This window comes from Jaculus jaculus, chromosome 11, assembly GCF_020740685.1.
Source record: "Jaculus jaculus isolate mJacJac1 chromosome 11, mJacJac1.mat.Y.cur, whole genome shotgun sequence".
Lineage (NCBI taxonomy): Eukaryota > Metazoa > Chordata > Mammalia > Rodentia > Dipodidae > Jaculus > Jaculus jaculus.
Window position 1 is genome coordinate 44,877,267 of NC_059112.1, and position 19,042 is coordinate 44,896,308.

The 19,042-nt window shown below is 39.8% G+C and overlaps 1 protein-coding gene across 7 annotated transcripts in view; it reads right to left on the reverse strand.

The window, feature by feature from the left end:
- Positions 1-1,251: 1,251 nt before the first annotated feature.
- The window catches only part of Slit2 (slit guidance ligand 2), a 370,481-nt gene continuing 352,690 nt past the window's right edge, over positions 1,252-19,042 (reverse strand). For all 7 annotated transcript variants that reach the window (XM_045161148.1, XM_012948212.2, XM_045161147.1 and 4 more), the window contains 3 exons: positions 4,969-5,257; positions 4,097-4,308; positions 1,252-2,996 (listed from right to left, as the gene is read on the reverse strand). In XM_045161148.1, the coding sequence (XP_045017083.1) occupies positions 2,755-2,996; positions 4,097-4,308; positions 4,969-5,257 (743 nt within the window). In that variant the 3' untranslated portion in view covers positions 1,252-2,754. The remainder of the gene's footprint in view (positions 2,997-4,096; positions 4,309-4,968; positions 5,258-19,042) is intronic.

The window sequence follows — 19,042 nt, forward strand, 5'->3', positions numbered from 1 at the left end:
TATGAAAAAATTTTATTGACTTGGCAGAAATGCTCCAGAATCATTTTCTATTTAAAGGATTACTATGGTCAAAACCTTCTAAATAAGAAGCAGCTTTTACTATGATAACTGGTCTTATTGTGTTATTTGCTAGTAATTATTTGACTATAAGTTTTCTCAACGAAGAGTCCACACACAGAAGGCAATCTCATCATAAAGCAAATTATCTATATTTGCTAGCTCAGCTCCAATCCCAGTAAAACATGATTTTTTTATATTGTGTCCTTATAATTCGGAAAGAGAAATAAAATGTAGAAGTCACGATGATGTCACTATTTTCTTTTCCTTTAAAAGTAGCCAAAAGTAACATCTTTAATCTAGATTACTTAAATCCACATGTTCAATAAAGAAGAATGATTATGACAAAACTCATCAGTCCCCCGAGAGTAGTGGTGGTGACTGAACTGCTCTCTATGTTATCAGAACACACACTGATACATATGCTCAGGGTGGAGTCCAGTTCCTCTGCTTTGAGCATTCTATGCCAGGGAGGACAGATAATTCCACCAGTTTATAGAGAAGAATGAGATATTTTATGTCAATGTCTTAGTGTATGTATGTAGTACCTTCCATATAATAAGCAATCTACAAACACCAGCAATTAAGTCAGTGTTCATTTATAATGGCATATGTAAATGGTATCTTTGCAGATGATATTCTGTTCAATGATTCAAAATACTTAGAAACAACTCATAGGAACAAATGTTTTATAGTGCTTATATAATATTTGTATAATATAAATGAGGACATTTTAAACAAGGATGAGTAACTGATTGGAGGTCAACATCTGGGAGATAGTATATGTGAGCATGTGTGCATATGAGTATGATTTTCTTAAGAACAAATGAATAAATCTTAACATGGTGGCTGAGTGTTAATATTCTACAAAGCCAACATCCCTGATCTGAATGGTTACCAGGTCTGGATAGTCTGATTCTAATTAATGCAATGAAATTCAAAGAAGAAAAATAGTTTGCATTAGTTATGCTTAAATTTACATCTTTTTTTTGGTGGGAAAAGGGAATGAGTGAAGTCTGTTCTTTTTCCTATCCATCTCTTTTATGTGACCACTCAGGTCTCCAGATGTGACAATATGCTAATTTCAAGCAACATAAGACACAGGTTGCCTTCCTTGTTCTTTTTGTATCATTTATCAAGTGCCTAAAGAAAAGCCAGTAAATGTACGCAATTTCTAAGAAAACCAGCCAGCTGTCAATGAAGTAGATATCTGTTTAATTTACAAACATCAGCAGTGTAACTGATATTAGTCTGCAGAAAGACAAAGCACTCTGGATTATACATGTACATCTAATTTTCTTTCTTAAATTTTTTTTTTGGAAGAAACATCTGCATCTTTACAGAGTGCCCTGGAATTTCAATGAGGGGAGCACAGTCCACTGTAACTCATTATCGACTCTACATTATAATTTAGCAGCAAACATGTTAACATGTGAACACTAAAGTAATAAAGGAGTTTTATTGTTTAGAGAGAAATTACAGTTTTTGACATAACAGTCTTTCTTCTTCCCACCCTTTCCAATATAAGGGCAAAATGTCAAGAAAATATTAATTTGTAAAAGGTCTACTTCCTACTGTTGATTGCTACAGATCTTAATCTTTTTCTTTTCCTGTGAGGACATGCTGCAGGCGGGCACACTCTGGTGCACCTTTTCTATGCTGACTTTGCAAAGCTTCTGCAGGTGTCTTGAATGAGGCAGTAGATCAGTGACACCAGTGGTCTTAGGTCAAGGTCAACAAATAGACCAGTCTGTTTATCCCAAGATAACACCATAACACCCTACGTTAGTACTATTGTCAAAAAAATCCTGACTTACATTTGAAAATGTACAAAAATATCAGGATAATTATAAATTAATATATATTAAAGCATCCAGAAACAGCAACAGGATGGCCTAAAATGTTAAGTACAAAGTACTTTGACACAATAAATATTCCTCATTGAATCTCAATACTGTATAGGGCTGTTTAGAACTCATAGAAATGAAAATTCATATTATTACTAATTTATTTATCAATAATCTATTGGCTCTTTATCATCTCCTTTATCATTTATATTACAACAAAATTAATACTGGAAAGCGATGGATAGACACTCGTGTGTGCTGTTTCTGCTGACATGCTGTCATTTAAAAAGAAAGTCAGATGTGTCACAGCACTCTACACCCATTTCCTGTCCCAAATGGAACCCAGAGCTTCAGGTTACTTTATGCTTGCACAAAAATATTTCTCATCCCTTTGTGCTATCTGAAGATTCTGGACTTCCATTCCCCTGTTTCGTGGTCTCATTCATGACTGTGTGCTTGGTGTGTCCTTGCGAACTGCACTGATGTGAAGGGGGCAGGTCACAGGTTTAATGCTTGGGGAAGGCTCATATCAGTGCAGTTGCTCATCAGTCTCTGTGTATGTGCTTCTGCGAGTCTTAGTATGCTCCAAGATGGATCCATGTGGCAATGGTTCCCAACGTTGTTCTAATGCCTCCAAGTGTAGCTTTCTTCACACTTCTCCAGCTTAGGGGAAGCTTGAAAGTTTAGCTCAAGCATGTCTTTATTTTATTATTTTTTCCTCCAAATGCAGACAAAAGTCTTTATTCTCATAATAAAAATAAGTCTGTTCTGTATTTTACAATATATTTCAAATATTTCCACTATGAAGCATGAATTAGTCCGACACAGATAGAAGCTGCTGGGGACACATTTAGGATGCGCACCTCGTGCAGCCACACTTCACCACCTTCTCAACCTCATCCACAAAAGAGGAGCCATCCGTGCATTCAAAAGAGTATTTCCGCCGCTTGCTCCTCAGAGGTCCACAACACTGCCCACCAGCACATCCTCCTTTACACTCCAAGCGGGACACTTTCTTTGTCGTTTGACAGGCAGCATAGCCTTGCTGCTTTTGGAAATAATCTCGTATCCTTTCCCCTCGACAAGAAATTTCTAGAAAAGAATAGGAATGCATTAACAATTAAAAGATAGTCACTAGAAGTTATGCAGAGTGACCCGAGGGGAGTCAAATCCCCTTGTCAGTGAACACGGTCTTTCTTTCCTCTTTGTAACACTATTTCTAGTGTTATGCTTATATTCCATATTATGGGCTGGTGGCATGGCCTACTATTCCTTGACAAATACTTCCTCTGGCCCTTTATTTCCAGAAAAGTAAATGCTATGTATGTAGACAATAAATACAATGTGATTGCATTGACAAGAAAATTGGATTCCTAAATCTTTTCCTTTATTGCAAAAAAGGGAAAAATATACATCTTCTGTTTTTACACTACTAACAGCTGGTTTTGTTTACCATGGGGAGTAGTTTCAGAGAGAATGCAATTTAATTTATTAGACCTGGAGTTTAATATTATCCAATATGTTACTTAATACAAGTAACATTCCACTAACTTCATAAATTACCCTAGCATGAAGTAGTTCAAAAAAGAGACATCTGCTAAAAGCTTCCGCAGGCACGTTCATCTTGTCTTGTTCCTCTGATGCAAAGAACCAAACCTTTTCAGGCTTAAGGCCAGGCAGCCCTGATCATGGAAACAAAGAGAGGGGAGTGGCAGGCTGAGATCAGCATACTCCCATCCCTCTCACTTGCGTAATTTGCTGTGATAAATCAGTCAGCTCGGAGGTCAAGGGTGATCTGGTACTAAAGCCTGAGCAAAATGACTTGCTGTATCTTCTTTGTGACTGAAGATGGACTGGTAATAAATACATGGGGCTGAGAAGAGCAGGTAGAGGCAGCAGACAAATAAAGCCAATGTACCCTACAGATTGTCAAGAGAGATGTTTCACTACAAATCAGGATGTGGCAAGATTCTAAAGGTCATGTAAAATCTTACACTGGGAGTAAAGGGCACCTCATGGCTATTTCCTTCACTGAACGTGAAATCAATGAGCAGCAACTGAGAGCTGTAATTCCTGTGGCCATGTGAATGTCCTTCCCTTTGCAACTCTCTCTTTCTCTCTTTTCTTGTAGATAGATGGGGCACCTTTCTTGCACTGCCAAGAAAAGCAGGTGTCTGACTGGGTCAGCTTACCTCGGTCACAGCTGTCCCCTGTGTAGCCACTGCTGCACTCACAGTAGGGCTGCCCGAGGCCAGAGAGCCTGCACTTGCCATGCTTGCATTTGATCATCTGGCAGGGACTGAAGAGATCCTCCTCTTCATCACAGAGGACACCCCCATGACCCTCCAGGCACTTACAGCTGTAGGAGAAGGCATTGATAGGCAAACAGGTGCCATGTACGCATCTGCAGGGGAGGAGGGATGTAAGAAAGAAATGCATTAGGGAGAGGAGGTCAGAAAGTATGGAGGTAAGACAAGAACAATGTGGTACAGACTAATGGGGAGACCCAAAACTCATCAAAATCCTCAGAATAAATGGCTGTTGAATGCTAAATGAGACACCTTTTCTATTTCCTCTAAGGGTCAGGGAACATGTGGACTAGTGACAGAAAGAATGTAAGAGCCAGAGGATAGGGAAGAGCGCTGTGGGATGTTTTCATCCAGACATGAAGTGGCCATCAAATTTTCATGATTTTCATGGCTGTCATGATATGCACAGTATTTGGCCCATCAACATTTTACCATGGATGAGGAAAGAGGGCAGCATTCCCTCCCACCCCACCCCCCACAAAAAAATAGGCAGAAAAGGGACTAGCCAGAAAGAAGGAGTTCAGTGGAAAGGTAATGGAGGTGGGGAAACAAAGAAGGTAGTAGGAGTGATTATGATCCAAATACATTCTGTATATGTATGAAAACTGTCATCAGAAAGATAAACACAGTGTCAGAATAGCAAACTAATGTGTTGACTTCTCTCCCCATCTTTCTCTCTATATAGCTGCCTTCCTTTCCTAGGTTTTGTTTGGAGGGTTTAGTATATGGATTCAACACCAGCGACTAAAGCTTACTTGTTTCCAAGACAAGGATCATTGGTCCGCTGATCACAGAGGGTCCCGGTCCATCCTTCCTCGCACTCGCAGGTGAACCCTGACTGGCTGCTGGGCTGACATGTGCCATGAGCACACACTTTTCTATGGCATGGCTCACATCCAGGTAGAATGCCAGTTTGCATGGGCACCTTCTGGAAGTCCTGCAGCTCACTGTTGATATAAAGGTTCCGGATGCAGCCATGGAAGCTGGTACCGTTCTGTCCTGGGGCTTGGCGCAGAGATGCCACATTGTTCTTTTCAGGCATACCTATGGAGGACCATCATGTCATGCTATCAAGTCATTTGCTACCCAGAAATGATGCAGATGTTGAGACCTCACTCTAGCCCTGTTAAAGTGGTCTGTGTGGGCCCAGCTGAGGAGGTTGAGAAGAACAGATTTTTCAGTTTTTGCACTATAGTTCAGGTGCTTCTAATGCATAACTGGAATAAAGAACCTCATTTACTGGTGGTAAGCTTTTCAGTTAAATATGTTTCAACCAATACTTGGCAGATGCCTGCATACATAAAATTTAGAAACATACTATGTTTCTGTATGAAGACAAGTTTTGAGGCAGATATCAGTCTCTCATTGAGCCCATATACCCTAGGAAACTAGAGCTGCACAAGTTGACATCTTAACTATAATTTAAAGGCCAGGGCACAGAAAATGATAGTCACATGTTCTATGCAAGCCGGGTTAGAATTAGATTGATGAGGTGAGTCTCCTTCGTCAAGGTGCCCAAGTGCAGTCTACCAAGTCTTGGACGGGGAGTGGTGGTGCAGTGAGTTGCAGTGACTTTGCCCTCTCCCTGTCAAATGCTTAATGAACAACTAATCCAGTCCTTCAAGAGCAACATCTCAGTTCCATCAGAGAAGTCTGTGCCTAAAAGAATACCTCTCTTGCTCCTTGTAAAGACAATACTTCATATACCTTCTACTTAGAACAAAGCCTTCATTTTCAAAAACAATCAGAAATAGAAAAGAAATTCCATCAAAAACAGTATGTGGGAATCCTGGGGTTGGGGCATGTACATTTCATGAGTGACAGTCATCTAGTAAACTCTCACTCTGTCAAAGCTCAGGAGTCTTTCCATGGCCTGAGCCAAACCCTGAAATTGTTTCTGGACAGGATTCTGCACAGGCAACCATCCAGGACACCATGGGAGGGGGGAGGCTTCACCACTGACACTCTCCTCAGTGCTCATGCCCCAGCTGCACCTGGACTCTGAGCTATCTGCTAGGGGTTCTGGGCTGGGAAGACACAGGAGCTCACTCTCCAGTGAACCACTACATTCCTGGGACCCTATTTTGCGGCACCATTGCCTCTCCTGATCAAAGGAGCCCCATTTGTGTCCCAGCAGGGACGAAAGTCAGGCAATTAGGTAAACAAAATTATTACTAAGGTGTAGGTCAGGTCTCTATTTTGTCTTTGAAGCACTGAAACCAGTCATTTCCATTTCCTCTTCTATATAACAAGTGGCTAGGCCGAAATAGTTGTCTCCAAGCTTCTCATACATAAGAATCTCACACACAAAAATGACGCCTCTCATCTTCTTCTACAATACGGAGACTGACCTTGTAGGAAGGGATATAGGAGCAGGACTCTAAATGCTGACACATACCACAGGCGATTCTGATACAGGGGCTCATAATCATATATGTGAATAGGAATTCAACTCCTTATGTTGGCTTTATAGTTTTATGAGAATAGCCTTCTAGTCTGCATCTGTCTGGCCTTGGAAATTGTGTTATTATACCAAGGTCAAAAGGATGTATCTAGCCTTTTCCATGATAGAGCTGGTGACAGGAAATCCTTTGCTCTGGAGCAAATCTTTCTAAATTATATCCACCCATCACAAACATGTGGGCATTAAGGTCCACAGGTTTATGGTTCTTTCTTTAGAAGTTAAAAATGTTCTTCTTGCAAAGATGTTCTTTTTGAGGCAAGCCCAACTGACTGGAATTTTCATATTTTTTATGAAAGAGAGAGAGGGAGAGAGAGAATTGTCATGCCAGGGCTTCTAGCCATTGTTATCAAACTTTAGACATGTACACCACCTTATGCATATATGCAACCTTGTGCATGTACATCACCTTGAGAGTCTGGCTTACATGGGATCTGGAGAGTAGAACATGGGTCCTTAGGCTTCATAGGCAAGTGTCTTGACTACTAAGCAATCTCTCCAGCCCCTATAAAGCTGTTTTATAATCATTCATTTTGATGGAGATATAAAGCTCAAATGTACTCACATGGAGACTAAATACAGACTGGTAATGTTCTGCAATAGAAAGCAGTGAACATGTGCTATTGAGTCTCAGAGCTCACAATTATGAAATCTAGTTTTGATTGTAGCAACTTGTAAATGAACCTAATTACACAACATGTACATATGTGATTTTTAACAGGGTATGCAATAAGGAACTATTCTAATATTTATGTGGGGTTGGGGACTCTGGAATTAAATCAAATCCCTTCATATGCAAGTATATGCTCTGCCCTGAGCTTACCTCTAGCACAGTACTATTCTGAGCCAATGTTTTCACGTACTTGGCTAGAAGCTAATTCTTGCATGGTATTCAAAAGTAGATCCACAGTTTATTTCCTTAATTTTTTTGAGACAGTGTCTCATTATAGATCCAGGCTAGGTTCAAGCTTTCAATAACTGCCTAGACTACTGAGTGCTGAGGTTACAGACATGCACCACCACATCTAACAATCTATTTGGTTTCTAACACTTTCTTGTATTTCACGGAACTTAGTTGGAAGGAAATTCATCTACTAATCATTCAATAAATAACACCATATGTATATCTATATATCCATATCTTTTTATTTATTTGCAAGCAGAGAGACCAAAGAGAGACAGACAGAAGAATAGTCACACCAGGGCCTCCAGCCACTGCAAATAAACTCCAGGAGCATGTACCACTTTCTGATTCTGACTTTATATTTGTACTGGGGAACTGAATCTATGTTGTTAGGCTATACAGGCAAACAACTTAACCATTGAGCCATCTCTCCAGCCCTATGCAGATGTATTTTAAGTATTAACGGACTCGTCATGCTGCAAAATGACAATAAAAGGTTCAAGTACCATAACAGGAAATCATTTGTCCAAAAGGGGCACTAGTTTTGTAGTGTATGTCTATATTTTTATGTCTGAGTCATAAGTTCACCACTCAATTGGTCATTAGTTAGTCCTAGTCAAGGAAAAAAAATATAAAACTTAAGCCAGGACAGACATTTAGGCTGCTCAGTTTCCAGGTAACTCTCCCCTTGTGTCCAATCTACACAGTCTACAAAGGTAGATAATAGGCCTGTACACACCAAGACTGAGATCAGCCCCACTCTTCACAGTTGCACTTCCTGGCCTACCCACTGTGTACGGACTACTAGCCTGGGCCCTCCCCATGCCTGTCTCACTCCCCAGTGCACCCAACCTAGATCCCTGTGGAGTTAGCGCATTGAGTTGGCTATTGAGATTGCATTGCAACTAGATCAGACCCAAGGTTAGATCACCAAACCACTCCCAACTGGATTAAGGATATCAGGCCACTTAACACAGGCCCAAAAGAGCTGTTGCTATATACTCAGCAAGACAAAGGGAATTATCTCCAGATGGGCAAATCCAAATGCAAAGCAAATAGCACAAGAAACCATGGCAGAGTATCCCCACCAAGAATGTCTAGTTCCAGGGCTGGAGAGATGGCTTAGTGGTTAAGGCATTTGCCTGCAAAGCCAAAGGACCTTGGTTTGATTCCTCAGGACCCACATAAACCAAATGCACAAGGTGGTGCATATGTCTGTATTTCATATGCAGTGGCTGAAGGCCCTGGTGTGCCCATTCCCCTGCCTCTTTTTCTCTCAAATAAATAAATAAAATAAAATAAAATAAAATAAAATAATGTCTAGTTCCATATGGAAGGCTCCTGTGAAAACTACTTCAAGGAAAGTCCAAAGAACTCAAAATTTTTTAATGATATATAACACAGTAATGGGGTTGAATGAAATGGAAGAAAATAAACAAAAAGAAGAAATAATGAAAATAATTCAATGAATTTAAAGAGGACATGCTCACATAGTTGAATCAATTTTGAGACAGCAGAAACATACAACTAACTGCAATATGAAACTCACACCAAGAAAGAAAATTGAAACACAAGCAAGTGACAGAGATGCTGATGAAAAACCTAATGGAAAAGAAAAATGAAGCAACTCCATTAAAAGTCTACCAACAGAATAGATCATGTGGAGGAAGACTATCAGTGTTTGAGAACATGACAGAGGAAACAGACCAGGAGGACAAAATCAATGCCAAGTTCAAAGAAAAGTATGAAGACAACATGAGGAGAACACAGGGTACTTTAAAAAGAGCAAATGACTGAACCTTCACTAGTCCCTTACAGGAAACACCTGAACCACAAGACACTGGAGAGGGTAGGATCAAGACTGACCTAAATCTCCTACATCTTCCTTCCCTCCCTCTCCCCCTCTCCCCTCTATCTCTCTCCTCTCTAACTCTTGTATATTAGTTATGTTTTTCCTCAATTTCTTAGTGGACACTGACCTGTAACCCCCACTTCCAGCTTGGGCCTACAATCCACAATGAGCTTTTGATCAGAGAAACCTACAAGGTTTCCCAAAACAATGACAGACTTCTGTCAGAGTAATTGATGACCCACCAAAGGCCAGTGGTAAGACGCTATTGCTGAAGACTCCATACGCAGCTGACATGTAAAATGGAATGACATGGCTGGAAGCCAGGAGAGAGTCAGTCCCCAGACAGTCAGCGTGTCTAGTGCCAGAAGGCGCTACATAGGCGACTGGGGGAAGTGACCAAGATCTGTCCAAGCAACACATTGTTTAACCTAAGTAGCAACAATTAACCGGATGTGATACCCACACAAGTGCAATAGTGGTACACAGCCATGGTGAGGAATCAATTGCTCTTGATTTGGCTAACTGATCCACTCAGTGGTATTAGACCCATAGCTGGAACTGGGAAACAAGTCAGAACCATACCCAAACACAAGCCCACTCTACAATATCAAGCTACCATCAATCACGGGGTATAAGAGGGCCTACACCTATCAAACTGTCTATCAAAAAAGTAAGTGTTATCTCAATTTTCTGGGTGCTAACTTACTCTCCGTTGGAGAATCTGCTTCTCTTTTCCAGATAGATGCAGATCCTAAGAAGAGAGCTGCCCCAACATACCTCAGAAGGGGCCCAACTGAAACTAAGGACAACTGGCGAAATAAGCAAGGGTGATGTTTTCCTGTGAACCAGATACCAGCACAAAGGGGAAGGAGATCAACGCAGAGAAAAATCAACTCCTACCAAAGCAGAGAGCCAGAGCCTCAGAGGCCCCCAACACCTCAGCACTGAAGCAGACCAAAAATGAACCCAACATGGCTCAGGGAAATCTTGCGGAAGAGGGGGCGGAAAGAATGTCAGAGTTACATGTTGGGTCATGATTTTCAGAGACATTTATCATACTAATAACTGGGGGCTAACTCCACAATGCACGACCCATTTTCAATAACAAGGAGGGTCTAATGGGAGGGGGTAGATCACAGATGAGCCTAAATAATGGTACCAAACTGCCTGTATTTACTGAAAAGAAAACTAATAAATTAAATTAAAAAAAAAAAAGAGCAAACACTTAAATAATAGACATCAAAGAAGGGGAAGAACTATGGGGCAAGAGCATAGAATGCATCTTCAATAAAATTACTGAAGAAAAATTTTATCTTACTAAAGAGAGTCCCATCTAAGTATAGGAGGCACACATAACACCAAGTAGACTGGACCAGAGAAGAAATTCCCCACATCACATTATGGTTAAAACACTAAACACTGATAACAAAAAGAATGAATGTACTAAAATCTGCAAGGGAAATCAGCTCTCTCCTCACAAAGATAAGCCCCCATAATTATATCAAATTCTTAAATGGAAACTCTAAATGTCAGGAAATCTTTGAACAGAATATTTCAAATTTTGATAGATCAAGGCTCCCAACATAAGCTACTATATCCAGCAAAATTATCCTTCATAGTACAAGGAAAAGCAAAACTTTTCATGATAAAAATTGACTTAATGAATACATGAGCACTAAGCTAGTTCTACAGAGAACACTGAGCGTAATACTATGCACTGAAGAAAAGAAAAACATACTCAAGAGGCTACAGGAGAAAAAAAATGATAAGAACTAAACAGTTATGAAAACAAATGAAGATCAAGAAAATGCTAACGTCCACATTAACTCATACCTCTCAATTATAAGTCTGAAAATTAATGGACTCAATGCTCCAATCAAAAGACGCAGGTATCAGCTGGATCATAAAAATGATCCTTTTGCTGTCTCCAAGAAACCCTTTTTACTACTAAAGACATATTATACGTTAGAGTAAAAGGATGGAGAAAGATATTCCAAATAAATGGACTAGGAAACAAATAGGTGTAGCCTATTAATATCTGACAAAATGAACATTTTTTAAATTAGTTTTGTACTCAGTAAATACTGTCAAGTTGGTACTATTGTTAGCCTCCTCCCTGCCCTCCCCCCCTCCACAGGGACCCTCCTTCTTGGAGTTGTGCATTGTGGGATTAGCCATCAGTCATAGGTAGGAGGAAATGTCTCTGTGTATAATGACCCAACATGTGGCTCTGACATTCTTTCTGCCCTCTGTTCCGCAAATTTTCCTGAGCCATGTTGGGTTTATTTTAGGTCTGCTTCAGCGGTGAGGTCTTGGGAGCCTCTGTGTTTCTGGATATCTGGTTTAGTAGGAGTTGATTGTTCTCTGTGTCTATCTCCTTCATCCTTGTGCTGGTACCAGCCTTTTTATCCCATTTATCTGGTGCTAACTTTACACTCCATGAGAGAATCTGCTTCTCTTTTTCAGATAGATGCAGATCCTAAGAAGAGAACCACCCCATCATACCTCAAAAGGGCACCAGCAAAATAGACTTTAAAAACAAACGCAATCACTATGTAGTCTCAGACTGTCCTCAAATTTATAGAGATTGTCCTATCTCAGTCTCGTGGGTACTGAGAATAAAGGTATGGACCTTTTTTTATTTTTTTCTCTGTGTGTGTGGGGGGGGGAGTCTCACTGTAGCCCAGGCTTACCCAGAATTGACTATGTAGCAAACGAATGTAACCAAAATAGATACAGAAGGCCATTTTATATACATCAAGAATGCAATTCAAAAGGAGGATATTCCAATCACAAACATATATACAGCAAACAGGTGCACCAAGTTTCATGAAGCAGAATCTATCTGACATTAAACAAGACACAAATTCAAGCACAATAATATAGGTGACTTGAAATAGAGAAATAATAGAGCTAAATGACACCATAGATCAAATGGACTTAACAGATTCTTACAGAACATTCCACCCAAACACTACAGAATACACAATTCCTCTCAGCAGCTCATGGAACCTTGTATAAAATAGATCATATATTGGGACACAAAGAAAATCTCCACAACTTTAGGAAACTTATAACTCCTTCTATTATAACTGACCATAATTCAGTAAATCTAGAAATAAATAACAAGAGAAATACACACACACACACACACACACACACACACACACACACGTATATTCTACACAAACTAGAAATTGAACAACACACTACTGAACAATGAATGGGTCACTGACAAAGAAAGAAATTTAAAAGAATTCCCTGAACTGAATGAGAATGGAAAAACAACATACCAAAACCTATGAGGCATAATGAGGGTAGTCCCAAGAGGGAAGGTTATAGCGCTAAATGTCTACATTACCAAAATAGTAGGATTGCAAATAAATAACTTAAAGATCCATATGAAGAATCAAAAAAACAAGAACAATCCAAACCCCAAAGTACTACCTGGATAGGAATAATGTAGATAAGGCAGAAATCAATGAATTAAAAATGAAGAAAATGAAGGCCAGGTATGGTGGCACATGCCTTTAATCCCAGCACTGGGGAGGGGAGGCAGAGGTAGGAGGATTGCCTAGAGTCCAAGGCCACCATGAGACTACATAGTGAATTCCAGGTCAGCCTGGGCTAGAGTGAGACCCTACCTTGCAAAACCAAACAAACAAACAACAAAAAAAGATGAGGGCTGGAGAGATGGTTTAGCGGTTAAGCGCTTGCCTGTGAAGCCTAAGGACCCCGGTTCGAGGCTCGGTTCCCCAGGTCCCAGGTTAGCCAGATGCACAAGGGGGCGCACGCATCTGGAGTTCGTTTGCAGTGGCTGGAAGCCCTGGCTCGCCCAGTCTCTCTCTTTCCCTCTATGTGTCTTTCTCTCTATGTCTGTCGCTCTCAAATAAATAAATAAAAAATGAACCAAAAAAAAAAATTAAAAAAAAAGATGAAAGTGATTTAAAAAATTCCCTTTATATCTCCTTTCTAGCTTCTGCTAGTGAGTTATGAAAAAAAGAACCATTAATAGAAACCATTTCTAATTTGCAGAAGAGAAAGAAAAGATCCTAATCAACAAGATTAGAAATGAATGAAAGACAATGTTGTAACAGATACCAATCAAATATGGAGAATCATAATATTGTAAGTATGAAAACCTATACTCCATCAAACTGGAAAATCTGGAAGAAATAGATGGATTTCTTGATTCATATTATCTATCAAAGCTAAACCTAGAAAATATAAATTATACAAATAGACCTATAATATCTAACAAGATGGAAGCAGTTATTAAAGGCCTCCTAACTAAAACAAAGTCTGGATCCAAACAGAATCACTGATGAATTCTACCAAACATTCATAGAGAACTAATGACCTGAAACCACTGCTTATCAAGACATTTCACACAATTGAAAAGGGGAGAATGCTCTCCAGCTTCTTTCATGAAGGCAGCATTACACTGGTACCAAAACCAGAAAGAGACCAACAATAAACATATAGACCAATATCCATGATGAACTTAGATGCAAAAATTCACAATAGAATCCTTGTAAATCAAATACAAGAATATATCAAAATTATCATTCACCTTGATTTATTAAGTATATTTCATCCTGGGGCTGGTTCAACATATGGAAATTAATAAACATAATATATCATATGTGTACACATAAACACACAATCATCTCAGTGTAAGCAGAAAATGGCTATGCTAAAATACAACATCCCTTCATGATAAGAACACTGGAGAGATGGAAGTATCATAGCTCAACATAATAAAAGTTATATATAGCAAATTTAAAGTTTATCATACTAAGCGGGGAAAATTTGGAAGCATTCACACTAAATTCTATAACAAAACAGGGGTATCTACTCTCCCCACTGCTATTTAACATAGTACTTGAAGTCTTAGACAGTGATAAGACATGAGAAGAGACAGAAATAAAAGGTACACAAGTTGGAAAGGAAGAAGTCACACCAGCTTTATTTACAGATGATATAATTCTATACCTAAGAGTCCTAAAAGACTCCACCAAATAAGAAAGAAAGAATCTAGTAGAGCTGATTAACACTTTCATCAAAGTGACAGGATATAAGATTACCACACAAAAATCACTATTTACAAGGCAGGCGTGGTGGCACACAGCTTTACTCCCAGCACTCGGGAGGCAGAGATAGGAGGACGGCTGTGAGTGTGAGGCCACCTTGAGACTACATAGTGAATTCCAGGTAAGCCTGAGCTAGAATAAGACCCTACCTCGGAAAAAAAAAAAAAATCATTATTTACTAATGGCAAACATGCTGAATGATTCAGGGTAACAGTATTATTTACAATAGCCATAATAAAACAAATATATTGGAATATCCCTAACCAATGAAGTGAAAGACCTTTACAATGAAGACACTAAAACACTGAAGAAATTGGGGAAGATATGAGAAGATGAAAAGTCTTCCCATGATCATGGACTGGAATAATTAATATTGTGAAAATGGCTACCCTACCATAAACAATACACACATTCAATGCAATTCCAACCAAAATTCCATCATTCTTCACAAAAAAACCAGTTCAAATGGATCAAAGACCTCACAATAAGACCTGAAATTGGATACAACTAGGTGAAAATGTTGGAAGAATACTCTAAAATATCAACATAGGGAAAGACTTTCGGAATAAAACCCTGGTTGGCCAAGGAAATAAGACAAACACCCAATGAATGTGATTTCATTAGACTAAAATGCTGTAAGTCCCTTAGCGTTCAGCTCTCAGCAAATTAGAGGCTTCTGAGAGCTCAACACTAAAGGAGATTTAGAATACACTCTCCAAGGCACAGGGAATACTGCAGAAGAGGAGTTACAATGAATTTAAGAGCCACAAGGTGTGAAGGGTTACTGACAAGCATTATGCTCTGCACAGTGACTGCTGCATTCATGATCCCACAGTGATTACAGATACCCCTGATGAGGAGGGCCCTAGCTGGAGTGGGGGTGGGAGACAGGGGACAAGAGGATAACCCAATGGGAATATGACCATTTTCTAATAGTTCACATATTAAAGTTTTCAATAAAATTTATTTATTTATTTAGTTATTTCTGGTTTTTTTTTTTTTTTTTTTTTGAGGTAGGGTCTCACTCTAGCCCAGGCTGACCACCTGGAATTCACTATGTAGTCTCAGGGTGGCCTCGAACTCACAGCAATCCTCCTACCTCTGCCTCCCAAATGCTGAGATTAAAGGCATGCACCACTATACCCAGCCTAATAAAATTTATTTTGGAAAAAATATCTAAGCTGTTTTGCATTATATGGAAACTATATCATGGATGGTGAATAACCCCAGGTTAGGTTGTCAAGAAAACACTTCCATGAGGGTCCAAAGTGTAGGTTGCATCATCGCCAGGCAGCCTTCGTCAGGAGGTGGCTGTGTTTGTAAACTGGGCTTGTAGACTTCACTTTCCTTGGCTGACTCAGTGTCTCTTGACTCTGTCATGCAGCACTTAATTGAGGCTTTGGGCTTATGGGCTCCTTGTATTATAAACATCTGAATCACTCTTGATACCACAAAGTCAGCTGGAAGGAAGTGACCTCAGTGTGTTTTCTGGCAATGAGTCTCGGCCAAAGATGCTTTCCTTCAGGCTGGGGTCAACAGTAGTATTTCTATTCTTCCAGGTTATCTACCCTTAAAGGGGTTAAAATTTAAAACTTTCTTTTTCCACTGGGGAAAATGTCCTGACCTAAAGAATCTCATCCTATATTTAAGAAAATGCCATATCCTTAAAAGGTTTTAAATAATTCACTGGAATGGTTTCTAATAAAAGCATAGTGAAATCAAGTGAAGGACACGTCCAGAAATAAACAAGCCAAAGCCACATAATTTAGAGCATCTCATTTATGTTTTTTTTTTTTTTTTCTGAAGAAATGAGTGGCAGTGCTTTGGAATTAGACTTAGGCTTAAATGAGGTGTCTGCCACAAAATAGCTTTGTCAACTTGTACAAGATTTATAAAGTTCTTGAGGCTATTCCTTGGTGACTTTGAAATGCTGAAAATGATCATTTACTCCCTAATGTCTGAAAGTTTGGACTGGAAAAAAAGAAAGTGTGTTGAGCACAACACATGTATTCAATAAAACATTTTTTTTCTTTAAAATCATGACAATATCTACGACTTGCTTGACCAGACAACTTTGTTAAGTGGAGAACATGTGAGGATGAAAAGCCGTTTTTTTTTTTCCCTCAGTACTGTCTTTTTGGCTTGTGAGTGTGTGTGTGTTAACATGTGTGCTTATTGAAAAGACAACTTTCACAGAATGGAAGAAAATATTTGCAGGTTATCCAACTGATAGAGGCCTTATCTCTAGAATTTACAAAGAACTCAAAAGTCTAAACAATAAGAAGACAAATACCCCACTCACAAAATGGGGCACAGAGTTAAACAGGCAATTCACAGAGGAAGAGATACAAATGACAAACACACACCTAAGAAAATTTTCATCATCCCTAATCATCAGAGAAATGCAAATTAAAACAACTATGAGATTCCACCTTACCCCAATAAGGATAGCCAACATCAAAAGGTCAAATGAAAATAAATGCTGGCGAGGATGTGGAGAAGCAGGGACACTCATTCACTGTTGGAGGGAATGCAGGATGGTACAACCACTTTGGAAAGCAATATGGAGACTCCTGAAAAAGCTGACTATAGAAATACCAACAGACCCAGTTATACCATTACTGGGCATCTACCCTAAAACCTTCAAACCAAAAGCCAGAGAGATTTGCTCAACCATGTTTGTAGCAGCTCAATTCGTAATAGCTAAAAGCTAGAACCAACCCAGATGTCCATCATTAGAAGAATGGATAACAAAGATGTGGTATATCTACACAATGGAATTCTATACAGCAGTAAGAAAAAAACGACATAAAGAAATTTGAGGAAAAATGGTTGAACCTGGAACAGATCATTCTCAGCGAACTTACCCAATCACAGAAAAAAAATCGACACATAGTCTCACTCATCTGCAACACCTAACCTGAATCTGCCCAAGATGTCTGACATACCCAGCAAGCACCTCATGGACTAGACAATAAGATGGATGGGAGGGCGGGGAGGGAATCAAAGGGTGGAAAACAGTAATCCAGACACAAACGGCAATGGTACCATAAAATTCTACTTCCTAAAAGACAGACCAAATGGCTGAACCTTCACTAGACCCTTACAGGAAACACCTGAACTACAAGACACTGGAGAGGGTAGGATCAAAACTGACCTAAATCTTCTACATCTTCCCTCCCTCCCTCTCCCTCTCTCCCCTCTATCTCTATCCTCTCTAACTCTTGTATATTAGTTATCTTTTTCCTCAATTTCTTAGTGGACACTGACCTGTAACCCCCACTTCCAGCTTGGGCCTACAATCCACAATGAGCTTTTGATCAGAGAAACCTACAAGGTTTCCCAAAACAATGACAGACTTCTGTCAGAGTACTTGATGACCCACCAAAGGCCAGTGGTAAGACCCTATTGCTGAAGACTCCATACACAGATGACGCGTAAAATGGAATGACGTGGCCGGAAGCCAGGAGAGAGTCAGTCCCCAGACAGTCAGCGTGTCTAGTGCCAGAAGGCGCTACATAGGCAACTGGGGGAAATGACCAAGATCTGTCCAAGCAACACATTGTTTAACGTAATTAGCAACAAATAATCGGATGTGATGCCCACACAAGTGCAATAGTGGTACACAGCCATGGTGAGGAATCAATTGCTCTTGATTTGGCTAACTGATCCACTCAGTGGTACTAGACCCATAGCTGGAGCTGGGAAACAAGTCAGAACCATACCCAAACACAAGCCCACTCTACAATATCAAGCTACCATCAATCACGGGGTATAAGAGGGCCTAAACCTACCATACTGTCTATCAAAAAAGTAAGTGTTATCTCAATTTTCTGGGTGCTAACTTACTCTCCGTTGGAGAATCTGCTTCTCTTTTCCAGATAGATGCAGATCCTAAGAAGAGAGCTGCCCCAACATACCTCAAAAGGGGCCCAACTGAAACTAAGGACAACTGGCGAAATAAGCAAGGGTGATGTTTTCCTGTGAACCGGATACCAGCACAAAGGGGAAGGAGATCAACGCAGAGAAAAATCAACTCCTACCAAAGCAGAGAGCCAGAGCCTCAGAGGCCCCCAACACCTCAGCACTGAAGCAGACCAAAAATGAACCCAACATGGCTCAGGGAAATTTTGCGGAAGAGGGGGTGGAAAGAATGTCAGAGTCACATGTTGGGTCATGATTTGCAGAGACATTTATCATACCAATAACTGGGGGCTAACTCCACAATGCACGACCCATTTTCATTAACAAGGAGGGTCTAATGGGAAGGGGTAGATCACAGATGAGCCTAAATAATGGTACAAAACTGCCTGTATTTACTGAAAAGAAAACTAATAAATTAAATTAAAAAAAAAAAAAGAAAAAAAAAGAAAAGACAACTTTCAGGTGGTTGGTGGGCTGGGAACAGATGCTCTCCATGGCTTTCAGCTTTTACATGGTATCTGTGGTTCTGAACTCAAGTACTCAGGCTTATGCAACAAGTGCTTTATCTACCAAGATATCTCCTAGCCCCCATTCT